The sequence below is a fragment of the Centroberyx affinis genome, unplaced genomic scaffold (assembly GCF_046629955.1).
Source record: "Centroberyx affinis isolate AG114_WGS23_722 - 3 ecotype Tasmania unplaced genomic scaffold, CSIRO-AGI_Caff_v1 ptg003218l_1, whole genome shotgun sequence".
In the NCBI taxonomy this organism is placed as follows: domain Eukaryota; kingdom Metazoa; phylum Chordata; class Actinopteri; order Beryciformes; family Berycidae; genus Centroberyx; species Centroberyx affinis.
The window spans coordinates 59,460-73,808 of record NW_027281254.1 but is presented as its reverse complement, the minus strand read 5'-3'; the positions used below and the strand labels follow the sequence as shown (position 1 = coordinate 73,808).

The following is a 14,349-nucleotide window of genomic DNA, read 5'->3' as shown; positions in this document are numbered from 1 at the left end:
AAAAAAAATCCTGCTGCACAACCATCAACCCTCTGCCCACAACTGGGGCCAAGGAAGGGTTTTTGGAACATGGCAATCTTGGATGGGGATTTTCAGGATGTGGATGTCTTTGCAAACTTTTCAAGTGATGGGAAAAGAATGGAAACCTAGGAAGCAAGGATAGCCTGACCTCAGTGAGAAGTATTTGCATCACGTCTCAAAGGCAGTTTAAGATTTTTAAACAGACAAACAAACAACAAACTCCCAACATTTTTAGCATTGGGATATGACAAAATCTTTCACAAAACCAAACATTCAACCATAGGCCTATAAGTTAATTACCCTGAAATACAATAGGCAAGTATTTTGTGCTTCATTGGTTCTTAACCTCAAATTCTCTCACACTAACCTTACTTAACCCTACCTGGCTATGGAATAAGCCTCTTTCTTCTCTTTTAAAAATGTTTGTGAACTACCCCTTTAAATGTACGGAGCTTACTTTCTGATTAAAATAGCATTGACATAGACCGTGTAGTGAACATATAATAAAGTATTTGGACCTTTTTAAATTTACTTGGGTTAATTTCAGGGTGTTTTCTGCTCGTTTGCAGAAAACACAATCAATGTATCTGTCATCGACACGTCGAGCCTGAGGATCAGGAGGAGAGGAAAGAAACAAGGAAGTGTCGTTAGCGAACAGCAAGCAGCCGCGCCGCATCGTCTTTTGAGGCAGTGTTTGTCAATTGACCTAACGTTACAATCAAAATGCCTGAATTACAGACAGCGAGGTGAGATTACTTAACGTTATGTAGTCTAATTTTGACATTTTGGACGGCTAACGTTACTTGTTATTGAATAATTAATCGAGGTCACCCTCTCTGTCCTGGCTGTGGTGAAGGCAGGCTAACCCAACCTGCCAAGCTATGCTGAGGCAAATAAACCACCAGTTTAATTTGTGTAACGCTCATTTGTACATTCATTCGAGCCTGTGGCTAACATTAGCTTTTTAAACGACCGTTGGTTAGAGCTTAAGCCTATTTGGAAGCTTAAAATCAATGGGTGCATTAATCTACAACCAACAGTTATTTACCAACTAGTGCCATGCTATTTTGTTATTCGTTTTAGAAAGGTCAAACCAGGGTCTTGAACAGGTGCTACTTTGCTAAATTCAAGCTGGGTAATTCTGCAACCACCACTGTTAGCCCTAAAGGGACGCTAGATGGCTGTGCCATTTGTTGTCCCAATTAAAGCCCCTTTTCCACCAGGAAACTTGGCTAAGAACTTAGACCCACGAATTGAGGTCTTAAAATGAGCACCAGGGAAAACCTAAAATGTACAGTTGAAATAAAACAGACACAGGGCTTAAATTCTAGGGCCTAGGTTCCTGGGGCTTAGCTAAGTCCCCTAGTGGAAAAGTGGTTGTTGTACAGTGCAACCTCTTCTCAACTGTCTGGAAAAGGTGCATAAAGATGGTGGCATGTTGGATTTAGGCCATTCCAGGCGCATCCCGCTGTGCAGTGTGCACCCAGCATTGTGTAGCCGGAAAAAGGCAAGGCTGACATTTAGACACACCAACTGTAAACCAGGTAGTGATGTCAGATCTGGAGGCCACAATCTTGATGCACCTGATCCATTAGTGGGAGTGATAATCGAGAGGATTTTGTGTCCTGTGTCACCTCAGTATTGGACAGGTGACTGGTGGGTGCACTTACTGATTAAGTGTGTGGCATTTAGGCCTACATGAAAAAAACAAGGTGTACACATGCTGTATATTATGAAATTGAAAAGGGTGCACACACGCCATGTTACACAGTGCGTTAAGTCAATATAATAACAAGAATCAACTTCAGTGTTTGCTAGGTTATTATAGTAGATTTGTTTTTTTTTGGATGAGCATGAAAGTTTGTTTGTTTTGCACTTTTGTCTCTGTATGTCTGTCTATCCCTTTATGAGGAGCGTGGAAGTCATTTCTCTGTCTCACACTTTGATTTTGTCCACAACAGGCAGAGGATTCGAGCAATTGACACCAGTGCTAGTGATGGATTGGAGGGGTTCAAGGCACATGCTGTGTTCCAGGAAATAAACAAGAAGCTTCAGGAGGTGATTGCATGCCTTTCAATAGAATAAAATATTACAGCCACAGACCTTGGTGTTTTTGGTAATTATTTGCTCTCAGACAAATGTCCGGTAAAGTTTTATTTTCTTTGACATGCCAACTATTTTGGAATTATTTCAGAAGTGGCCTACAGCTTGATATAAGTTTAATTATTAAGCAACTGTTTTCTACATCCAGTCATATATTTCTAAATAGGAAACCTAGGACTATGTCATACTACAGAATTGGCTTAAAGCTTAGTGATGGCACATTTGGATCAATTCCCAAACTGGAGTTATTTCATATCACAAAATATGTTTATCTTATTTTGTTTGATTCAATCAGACAAATGGTTCACTCAAAAACTCTGTTTATCAGCAGTTGCCTTTTCTGACCTCAATCGTACCAGATCACAAGCTGGATGACAGTGTTGTCTGAGGAATGAATCCGCTTTGTCATCAATGAGAAAATGGCAACAGTGGACCAGTCTGGATGCTTATAGAGATGGTTTAGTGGAAGATCTCAGTCAAAGTAGGCCAATGATCAGACACAAAGATTTAAAGCTTATCCAGCTTGTCCTAGTTTTGAGTTTACATATTTGTTAAAAGTTGACACTGAAGTGGGATTGTCTGTTTCCTATTAGGATCCCAACATTTTTAGGCAGATTTAGTGTGTTATTCCAAACCAATGAATTCCTTACCTTGTTTATCCTGCACTATGTAGGTTTAGACTGTCAGTTTATGATATGTTTGGACTATGGAGTCCTCTTCATGGTCTCCTGTAGTTCTATAATATATAAATATTCCCCATGCTCTACATATAACATTCTCTTAATTCTACAGAGTAACTTCATTAATGCTCACGTACACTGAACAGACCATTTATCTCTTGCAATGGATTTTCAGTGCTTTATTATACATATTTCAAAGGACTGCAACCTTAATGTGTTAAGGAGTGAAAGTATGCAATTTTCATACAACTTCAACCAAGAAAACATTACAGTAAAACCTTGTGAGAATAGAGGTATGGTTGTGAAAATGAAATGTTAAGAATTCTGAAATGAAAGATGAAAGAGCTTCTAATGATAAAATGAAACATTAAATGTATATGAAACACACTTCAGAACACTCTGAAGTGAAATGCTTGATATTGCATGTATTGGTAGCGAAATTCCAGTTAGTGCACAAAATGAATGAAACAGTCCCATTTCATATTTTCTGCTCTTTATTTACATTTGGTAGTTCAGAAGTCATAGGTTTGGATAAACAAGGGTTTGCTGTATTTAACATTTTTGTGTACTTTGAACAGGATGGGGAGCAGTTTGTTAAAAAGATTGGGGGAGTTTTCGCCTTTAAAGTGAAGGAAGGACCAAATGGACAGGAGGGAACTTGGTTTGTGGATGTGAAGAACGGCAAGGGTTGTGTTCACAATGACTCAGGTGAGAAAACACATGGGGCTGGAAAACAATATCAGACCTTCCTGTTATCTCCAGATGAAATTATAATGTCTTAATATGCAACTGTGTGGAAATGCAATTTCAAGTTAAAGGGCTATCTGCAGATTCTGAGCAGTTTTCCATCTGAACTGTTTTTGTTTGCCTTGGGTGCTCAGGTTAATCTTTGTTAGTGTGATTTGATTAGATTTTTCATATTTATGAAATTAATTTCTAACTCTTGACATTGCCTTAATATCACCAAATGTCTGCAAGCCATTGAACAATTATCACTATACAATATGAGAATGGGACAAAAGACGTGTTGGTCTATAAGATAAAAAAAAAGCCCCACCAAGATAGATTTTTGAATTAAGCATTGTGGTAATAACATTTATGGCTTCTCCTCCATCTCTCCCTCTCAGATAAGAAAGCAGATTGCACCATCTGTATGTCGGATGCAGATTTGTTGGCCTTGATGACAGGCAAGATGAACCCACAGACTGTGAGTATTCAGCCTCGGTGTGTCATGAGCTCTTGGAATAGACTCATTTGCATGCATTTTTGGTAGTTTTTCTCTGTTGATTAACTGCTTTCATTAAATGCCATTCTTTGCTAATTAACCCTGTCTGCTTCAACTATTTGCTCACTTTCCTGACATTTAATTGCATGTCTGTATTTGAGATGTTTAGCAGGTTTACGTTTTAGTAAGTCATTGATTTCCTCATTGCACGCATAATTCTAGACTAAGGCTCTAAGTCAGAGTTGGCGCACACGAGTCATGCACCTACGTCCTGCCAAGGCAAAAACTAAGTGAGACCAGATATTGTAGCTTTGATTGTAGCTTTTGGTGCAGCAGAGAATATTTAAATTATCCCTCTCTCACGCCTGCCCACTGGGCTGCCAGGTTTCTGACATAAGCAAGTGGATTGATGCTCTTCAGTGGGCCAGTCACATTCTCTGTAAGAGAAGCACTTGCCTGTAATTTTGATAAATTTAAAATTCTATCGGCCTAAAAAGAAACAACGTAAAAGTTGTGCCATATTTCCAATTATATGATATGATTTCATAAATTAGCATATTATACGGACTTGCGTCATTACATTGTTTGTTCATTAGGCCTATTATAGCCTAATCTGTGTTTTTATTTAATTTGATTACAGTAGCAAGTGCTATAATTTGTAAATGGCTTAAGGCTGCCAAGGATGCCTATATTGAATACAATATCACGTGAAATAATATTGAGATCGAAGATTCAGTGTCTTCAGTTTGATACAGCGGCCCTTTAACAAAATGGAGGGCAGAGTGATACTTTTATTTAGGACTGATGCATATGTAGGTTAGACACAATAACAGAAATATTCATACTGTATATTATATATGAATATCAAGTACGTAATGAGGAGGAAGTCCACCCTTTACTCTCAGAAAAGCTTCAATCCTCCTTGTAATGCTGTCATACAAGTCCTGAACTGTCACACACCATCACAGGTCCACCACCATGTGGCAACAGACATTGTGCTTTGAAGGCAACCTTTGGCTTTCATCTGGATGGAGGAAAAACAGATAAAGATGACTCATTAGACCATATTACTTTGCTCAGGGGTGAGGGTTTTGTGCTCCTTACACCAGGTTATGCATTTTTGTGCATTAGACTTGGATGCAAGCAGTTTCCGATGGCAGCTATAGCATAAACACCGGGGTTGTGAAGCTCGCAATGTACATTCTTTCTGAGGCTGTGTCACAGAGGTGTTGATTCAACTTTGTGGTAATTTCTGAGAAATGCAAGAATCCTAATATCAAAGGAATAGTTGATCCAAAAGTGAAAATTTTGTCATTATCTACTCACCCGCATGTCAGTGGAAACTGAAAGAAAAAAAATTGTCTGTTGAAACTGAAATTATTCAGTGTTCAAAAAAGGGCAAAAAATTACCATGAAATGGTAAAAACCATTGCACTTGGGTCCAAAAGTCCAATATTTACCTCATTATCTCCTAGATTTTCCCCACTCCCCTGCAGCACTCCGGTGGAAGAATCTTGCTGCCTTCAAGTGCTCCTCATAAGCTCCTACTTCTGAGTTTGAAAGTCGTAAACACAACTTGTTGCATATTCAAGTAGTTTGAAAGTTGATAGTTGGAAAAATCAGCTTCGTCAGTCCCTGCCTATGCCAATGCTCAATGCCCATGTGCAGTTTCAGATTGATTGGCCAACCCACTGAGGAGCAAAATGGATACAGGCAGACAGACGGACAGTTTTCCTCATTTTATAGTAGGATTTACCCTGAAATAAAAGTAGATGATGACTATTTTAGAAACAAAGTGGTACAGAGCTACTTTGTGCTGCAACAGAAGAATGAAGAGAATATTTGCATCACTTTTGTTAATAGTTAATACAATAAGTTGCTGTATATGCAAAATCTGCATGTATATCAAAAAGTGAAACAAAAAACAGAATATAATTTTGGCATCTCGGGTATCATGTAAAACTTGACACTGTATCACTGTATTTGGTTGTTCAAGCACGCTCTACTCATCCAAGAGCATTTGAAGGCACCATCTGTTTGCTGCTATTGTGACTGTTGGCACAGTGCGGAAAATCTAGGAAATAATGAGGTAAATATTGGACTTTTGGATCCCATTCTGTGAAAAAATGAATAACTGAACATAGAAGTTCTATTAAAGGTCCCATATCATGTAAAACAGGATTTTCCCTTGCCTCTGTGATTATAAAGGAGTTGGATGTGCTATCTAAACGTTGTGAAAGTATCAAAATGCACGGTAGCTGGGGCGCCCCGGTGGCTCACCGAGTAGAGCGCGTACCATAAAGCCCAATGTCCACCAGATGCGGTACGGCTCCGGCACGGAAGCTGTGCATGTGCAGGAACAGACTCGCACCCATGTGAATCAGTGCTGCAATGTCCACCGGGTGCAGACGCGTTGCGGTAGCGGCACGGAGCCGCGCGGGTTCCGGACGGCAGTTTCGGACGCTCCGTTCTTTTTACGCTTCTGGTCTATTTTTGCCAGATCCGCTTGCGTCTGACAAGCGTGGAAATGCACTTTATTGACTTGCGGGTGATGCATGCAACTCAATCAAACGCGTGCGGTGTACATTGCCTTCCGTTCCGGAGCCGTTCCGATCCCGTGCCCTGGCCGTTCTGCTTCCGTGCCGCATCTGGTGGACATTGGGCTTAAGGCTCAGTCTTTCCTGCAGCGACCCGGGTCCTCCCCTCTCTCTCTACCTCATACCTTCCTGTCTCTCTCTCACTAACTCTCTGTCAAAGACAGCATAAAAATGCCTAAAAAACAAAAAAAAATGCACGGTAGCCAACTAAATCCACACAATCCATATTAGAAAGCCGAGCCTCTAAACGAGCCGTTTGGACTTCCGTAACTTTGTGGCGTCACAAAGGTTCACTCATTATCATTTTTGTAAGAAATAATAGGCTAACAAAGTGTTTTTTTCAAATCGGTTGAGTGGTTGTCATTGTTTATTACCGGAGAGTATTCCCTACCTGTCGCTGCCTGCTCCGACGGTCTGTGGTGTCTCACGTTTCACTCTTAAAACGGTTAGCCAATCAGAACAGAGGGGTTGTTAATATTAATGAGCCTTAAAGACACAGCAACAGAAACAGCCTGTTCTTGGCAAGGCTCAGAGAGATGCTGGAAAATGAACATGGAAAAATGGATTGAGTGTTTTTGGTACATGACACCACACGCACAGCTTTTAATGGACCTCAAGACATAAAATAAAACACTGGAAAGTATAGAATATGGGACCTTTAAGAGGGAGGATATAAAAAGTCCTGTAGCAAGTCACTTTAAAGGAATAGTTCTCCCCAGTTAGCTACAACTATTACACTGCGTTTATGTGCTGGTGGGAAGGTCTGACATCCAGGAATTTCAAATTGGCTGCTGCTAGAAAATTTTATCATAAACCTATCATCTGCAGTCTGTATCCTCTCTATCAGAATCAATATTTTGACCCTCGGCATGTAAATTTGGGAATTTTGAATGCCATAAGCACTGCTGTTTCTATTGACATATTCAAGAACATTCTCAGCGCTATTATACATCTATGTGTTAATATACACTTGTTCATTCTGGCCATTGTATTTCTATGTCAATTATCACAGCTGTGCATGTCCAACCCTCAGTATACTCTCCGTTTTCTGGCTTATATTTCGTTTTGACACTGATGATGGCATAAACTGAAATGTCTGTCTTTATTTGTTTTTTGAGCACTTTTTGCACACAGCTCACTTTTTTTGTATCTCTCAGTCAGGCATGAAATAAATCATCATCATCATTTAAAGCTACATTCGCTAAGAGTGGAATGCGGACCATGTAGAATCAACCACACAATTACGTCAAATATGGACGTAATTTAGTGGCGAGTCTGCATGGTTCTCATTTCACGGGTCTGCCGGACCGGCAAATTCCGACCATAATCGCCGTAATATCTATTGTGGTTGATTCTACATGGTCCGCATTCCAATCTTAGTGGATGCAGCTTTAAATCTCAGCTCCCCTCTCTTTTTTTTTATGCTGTGTGTGTGGGAACTCTTTGTAACACTATAGCAGTAAAGCAATAAGAAATGAGCCCCAGGTTAGTTGTATTGGATGAATGATGCTGTGGCACACCTCACTACTGTGACCATATAAAACTCTTTGAGAAAGCTCCTTTTACATGCACTGCCCAGAAAACTAGTCACTGCACTGTTTTTTGTTATAAAGGATAGCCGTAGGAGCTCTCCAGTAACACAGTCAAGAGTTTTTCCAATGCTTTAGCCATCATTATTTAGAAATTTGGAAAGGTTGTTTCTCTTTGCGTGATGCTTTTGATACAAAGGCAAGATTTATGTTTTCAATTCTTCCATCTCAGTGTTATTTATTGTTATTAGTCACATGTCAAGGGGAGAGAAGGCCTTCCATTTTCTTCTGAGGACGGTGTTTATATTTCTTATTCTGAGAATTTTTGCTCACTCAAATTGGTCAAATTATTACCTGCTGATCTGATTTCTTAAGCTGTTTTTTTTTTTTTTCCACACACATTCATCGCTCTAACACTACCCTCGCTGTGCCTGTGTGCCATGCACAGTTTCCTACCCTTTCATAAGCCGTTGTTGCTGTTGCCCCACTTTCCCTGGGTTGAGTTAATCTCTCACTTTAACCCTTTAAACGAGCCTCATGTAGTTCCCTCCAGCACAGACTTACATACATATTCCTCTTAATATTCTAGCATACAATGGGTATTTGTTTTTACCCCAGAATGTAGAGGAGCCCAACTACAACAAAAATATTATATCTATTCAAGATTGTCGGTGTGACATTCTCTCTCATTCTGATTCCCAGGCATTTTTCCAGGGCAAGCTGAAGATCACAGGGAACATGGGACTGGCCATGAAGCTGCAGAACCTGCAGCTGCAGCCGGGCAAAGCCAAGCTGTAGACCTCAGTGCACTGAATAGGGGTAATGTTTCTATACCGCAGACTTAACCACTAAGAATTTAACTATGAGACTGGTTTCAGCTAAGCATTTAGGGTCTGCTCCACAACAACCTCTCTCATCACTGGACTGAATCACTCTCCTTCCAGTAGAGTGAAAGATGGCCTCACCATCCTGGGGATCAGTCAACCCCGCCAACATGACTGTGGAGGAGAGGATAGATGGACAGATAATTAATTCTCTACTAAAGTCCTTGTCTCCCAGCCCCTCTCATGATAATAGGAACACTAGAGTAGAGAGAGGCGCTCCCTACTTTGTGATACTGTTTGTCCGTAATTAAATCTTTGAAATATCCGTATTGATTATGTCCACTGGTTTGTTTTGCTTCTCTCAATAATTTTCCTTGGTTGCTGATGAAATTTTTCTTCAAGTGAATCATGCCTCATAATGTTTTAGGAGCAGAGAGTGCAAATTCTTGCTGAGTCATTTTCCGTAATCTTGGAGACAATGAAACACAACAGTCAAGTGCCTTGTCTCAGATTTGCACTTTGGCTCTAAGGTACCACAACAGTGCAGATATGTTTTCACTGTAGCTCTTTATTAACGGATGGGTTTGGAACAACGTAATTTTCTTCTGTGCTATCATTATTGTATGAGTCTAAAAAGATTTCTACTAAATAAATTTGTTTTTGCTGTAACATACTTTTGGTGGAATTGATTTGGATCTGTTTTTCTGCAGCAGTAATTGTATTTAGCACACACCCTTGATCCCTTAGGAACTTTGTAGGACTGTATTTCTAATATTTTTCCAGACATAAATAAAAAGCTCAGTTCAACATACAGTAAGTTGCCACAGACTCCCAAAAGTGGCCTCATTCATGCTTGAGCACAGGTTTTCTATTAAACGGCACATAAAACTACCTACAACTTGCCGGCCCTATTCTTGATGGAAAAGGCTTGACTCTTATGATGAAATGTTTATGGTGAATTTATGAATGATGTTGAGGAAATGGAAATATTGGCCAGATGTCCTAACATGACCTTCAGTGTTTTTTCAGTGCAAATGGTGCCATGTTCAGGGAATAGAAGTTAAATTCAGGGTATGTAAGCGCTTCCTGACAAATCTTTGGCCCTGGTTTGAAACTCCACAAGAAGTGAACTTTGTTGTCTACAAGAGTTTCTCCTCCTCCAACATTAAGGGCTAGAGGGCTTTAGGATTGTGTCAGTTTTGTAACTTTGACCTTCCATAATAATGTCCCACTGTTCAGACTTAATAGTGCTTTGATGTCACTGTCAAATTGGCTGAGCCTGTGTGTATGTTCCCGGTTTGGAGGACCTTCCACTTTCCAACACTGCAGTGACCTGGTTCCAGACTGCCACGCTGTAGTTTTTCCTTTGTAAATGGAAGAGTGTGGCTAAAACACAAATCTGTTAACTAGCTCTGACCCAAATTCCATTGCAGTACTGGCTTGGCTCTTTCAGTTCTCCTCTGGATCCTACTCTGCAGTCAGAATGGAGTTTTTTCATTGGTCACTTGTGACTACTTTTAGGACATGAGATTTCATTAGTTTAATATTTTTTTTCTCCATTTGTATTCTGTAATGGAACATTCAAAGTTGAAAGTTCTTTACTGTACTTGAAACATTTTTTTTCATCAATTTTTTAGCTATCATCAACATCCATATAGGGTATTTGTATATGTTGTTCTTTTATTCAAAATATTGATTACAACTAGAATAATCTGTGTGACTTATCACATACAAACTGAATTTATTTGCAAATGTTAAAAATAATTTCAGCAAAAATTTTGTTATCTCAATTACCAATTATCTCAATTATTGAAAGAAATAATGAAATCACAGTAATTAAATCAATCTTCATCGTTCACCACAATGAAAACGGGGGGCGGGACTATGGATCAGCTACGTTTGTTTACTTGTCTGTAGGTCACGCACAATATCTCGGCCGCTGCTGATTGGATTTTCAAAAAACATAGGGGAATGATGTGTCTCATTGCTCCATTTTGTCATTTTTAAAATTGCACTGATTGCTGTAAGGGGGGCGCCACATTTAATTGTCTACATCATGCACAATATCTTGGAGGCCACTGATAGTATTTTGACGACAGAGTGGAATGATTCATTTCATTGCTGTGTTCTGTCATTTTCAAAATTGCACTGATTGGTCTAAGGGGGGCGCCACAGAGGTTAATTGTATGTCATGCACGATATGTTGGATTCCAATGAATGGCATCTCCTCTTCCCCTCTCCCTGCAACATACTATCAAGAAACATGAAGTAACATATTTTCTACTTGTTGCCCCACTACAACTGTGCATCATTCGTTGGGGACAACATGTTTACTGTTTCTTGTTCACCCTTAAATTGTCTTGTGGGACATCTGGGCTCCTCAGCTTGCCTTGTTGCCACTGCGACCCTGCAATGATGTCGCCAAAATTAAAAAACAAAAAAACAAAAACAAGGATCTTGCGGATTACCACTTTAAGGGTTTATTCGATTAGTGAATTAGCAGAGCTGGTTGGATAAACAGTGATGACTAAGATTGGAGAGTAACAGCTGAGAAGCTTCTTTGGGCACTGTTCATACACACACCCACACACACACACTGGGGTGGGATTTGAAGCCTTTCTCTTGGTCAGCTCTTGTGTGGTTGTAAATGAGACGAGAGCTGCCCATCAAAGAGTGGTGCTCACTGGAGGCTGTGGTGTTCAAATAAAGGATTAAAAACATGAATCGATTATAAAATGCTGACCAGGCTTCTGCTGTGAGCAAACAATAGGCAGAATCACAGCTTTAACTTATAAAAACTATATACTAAGTAGAATTATGTTCTCTATTAAAGATATATTATCATGGTACCTCGTTCTCTAGGGCTACTTGACCACCTCTGTCCATGTTTCAACACAGTCACTAGTATAATTTCATTCATAAAAATTTTTGGAGAGTATGTATTTTATCATACAAAAATGTAGAGATCAGTGTAGTCTATGGTCCCAAGATTCCCTACTGGTCAAGAAAGTGATTATGATCGCTGCCCCCTCTGTTCCAGTGCTGCAGATCGACTTGAAACTTAAGCAACTGCAACCTGTCACTGAGTTCAAAACAGTGCAAGAAGCTATGTAAAATAAATCTGTTGGAAAGGATGATGCTTTGAATAAGTTGTTGGAATACGTTCCACTGAAACGGCAGAAACGATTATTAGAAACACTCATCGGTGACCAGAACCAGGGAAGAAAGGAGAGCTGGCCTGGCACAACGTGATGAGTAATGAAGAGAGAGTATGGAGCGGAACATGTTTTCTCCTGTCCCTCCTGTCCACATTTGGGAAGGTATTAGAGGCTACAAACTGAGGTCTGCAGCATGTGATCTGTAAGTGAGATTCCCAGAACACCTTCAGACTCACGAGCCACAAGGGACTCAGTATCTTCCCCCTGTTCAAGCATTCATCGCTGTCTTCATTCTTCCCTACGCTCAGTGGCTGAAGATCCTTTTGAGAGAGAGAGAGAGATTCTAGGAAAATATACTTCTAGAAACATCACTTTTTTTTTCCACTTTCAAACCGTTTTGGTTTTTTTCACTTTCAACTCCATAGAAAAATATACTATACTATAGAAAAAGTCACTACAACTGCTTGAATGCATATATGGAGCGCTATTGACAGAGCTATTGACAGAGCTATTGACAGAGCTATTGACAGAGCTATTGACAGAGTATATTGTATAGAGACCATTGAAGTGGTTGAAGTTAATCTCGCACTTTGGACTGCTTAAACTGTGTGAGATGAAAGGAAATCTCTCCATGCTGATGGCACCTTGAAAGAGGTGATTGCTGCCACTCTTCAGTTTCAAAAGCTTATTAAAGTAACTACTGCTGCTACTGTTGGCAGTGTAATATATCCCTGAGTGCAAGCAGCAATGCATTTTTATTCTCTCCTCAAGACGTTCAATTCTGATTTCTCTCCCTGATGCTATACATCCTGCTGTGTGCATCACTTCCTATTGTGTCTAGTGGAGGACATTCAGAGATTTCCAATAATATAACTTGTGAGTGTATTAGTTTGATAGTTTTGACATTCAAAAAATGTCTGGTAAATGTGATGGAAAATAGTAATTTCATGGGTGTAAATCAAGATTGTTCTAAACAATAGTAGACTGGTAAGAGAAAGTGTTACTACCATTTTCACATACTGATACCTATTTGACAGCTGAGACCTGTGCATGTCCTCTATTTTTCAGCTGTTTTATTCATATGCCTTCCATCCAGAAACAATTAACGGTGGTAGTGCAAATGAGAAACCCAAGCCTACATACTCAGACACAGATTGTTGAAATTATTATTATCCAGAAGCAGCGGGTGAGAATGAGGTCATGAAAACAAGAATATAATTGAATGTTTTTGTTGACAATTAAATAACCACAAACTCCTGCAAATGTAACAGTGAATTGTACTTTCAGTGCAACACATTTTAATGATAGCAGATGTTCAGACATTGAGCCTTATGGGAGGTAGGCCAGTTGAAAAAGAGACCTAATCCAGAAACACGTGGGAAATTAGATCACATCCTGTCGCCCCTTTTTGGCAGACACTTAATCCACTTCCACATCTTCCTTTATTGTTGAAATATTTATGAAAACTCATCTGGTCTTTTCACCAAATGAAAGTTATCTCAGATTATATAACAGCCATATTTTTTTTTTTTTTTTAGGTAGAAAGCAAGGGGCCTTTTTTTTTTTTTTTTTTAATAACATCTTTTATCAATCGTTAATCTCCTCTGCTGCAATGGTCTAAAATTCAGTTTGGAGAACAAGACTATGTTTTGATCTTTTGCTGCTTAGGAATTTCATCTCTACCTCTTGCTTAATCATGACTTTTTCTTCACACAGCGTTCAAAGAAAATCCGAGATGCATGATCCAGCATATCTGTTTGAAGTGATCTGGCTTTTGACTGCATCCAAGTATTTCTCATCCCATCTAAATGAATATAATCTCAATTGAATCATGTGGGATTGGAAAGGTTTTGTTGAAAGGAAAATTTACCACAAAATCTACCAAACAAAGTAATCACAACACGAAATGATTGCATCTCTACACTGAAACTGGAAAGACCTGCCACATTGTGGAAAAGAAGGCAATACTAGGAAAAAAATATGAGGAAAAAGCAAAGAATTTGTGCTTTTGGCTCCCATTCAGGTCAGAGCTGTCTCTCTTACTCACTCCCTTCCTTCCCTCTCCCCCTATCCCCCTTCCTTTCTTTTTCCTCACTTTCCCTCTCCCACTCCCACTCTCTCTCACATCTGGAGGGTATCTGGTGTGGCTGTGACTCCTCGCTTGCTATGGGACAGTCTGTGTTTGGACTGGACGTCAGACTTCACTGGATTT

The 14,349-nt window shown here is 39.6% G+C and overlaps 1 protein-coding gene across 1 annotated transcript; it reads left to right on the top strand.

Moving 5' to 3' along the window:
- The first annotated feature begins 634 nt into the window (after positions 1–634).
- Positions 635–9,648, top strand: scp2b (sterol carrier protein 2b). The gene is made up of 5 exons (XM_071538174.1): positions 635–767; positions 1,983–2,079; positions 3,383–3,512; positions 3,932–4,011; positions 8,858–9,648. The coding sequence occupies exons 1-5, from the start codon at positions 745–747 to the stop codon at positions 8,951–8,953; spliced, it is 426 nt and encodes a 141-aa protein (XP_071394275.1). The 5' UTR covers positions 635–744; the 3' UTR covers positions 8,954–9,648.
- Positions 9,649–14,349: the final 4,701 nt, after the last annotated feature.

Excerpts from the sequence above, each read along its gene's own strand:
- scp2b (XM_071538174.1), top strand. The coding sequence starts at position 745 with ATGCCTGAATTACAGACAGCGAG. Across the intron at positions 2,080-3,382 it reads TAAACAAGAAGCTTCAGGAG|GATGGGGAGCAGTTTGTTAA; the intron begins GTGATTGCATGC and ends TACTTTGAACAG. Across the intron at positions 3,513-3,931 it reads TTGTGTTCACAATGACTCAG|ATAAGAAAGCAGATTGCACC; the intron begins GTGAGAAAACAC and ends TCTCCCTCTCAG.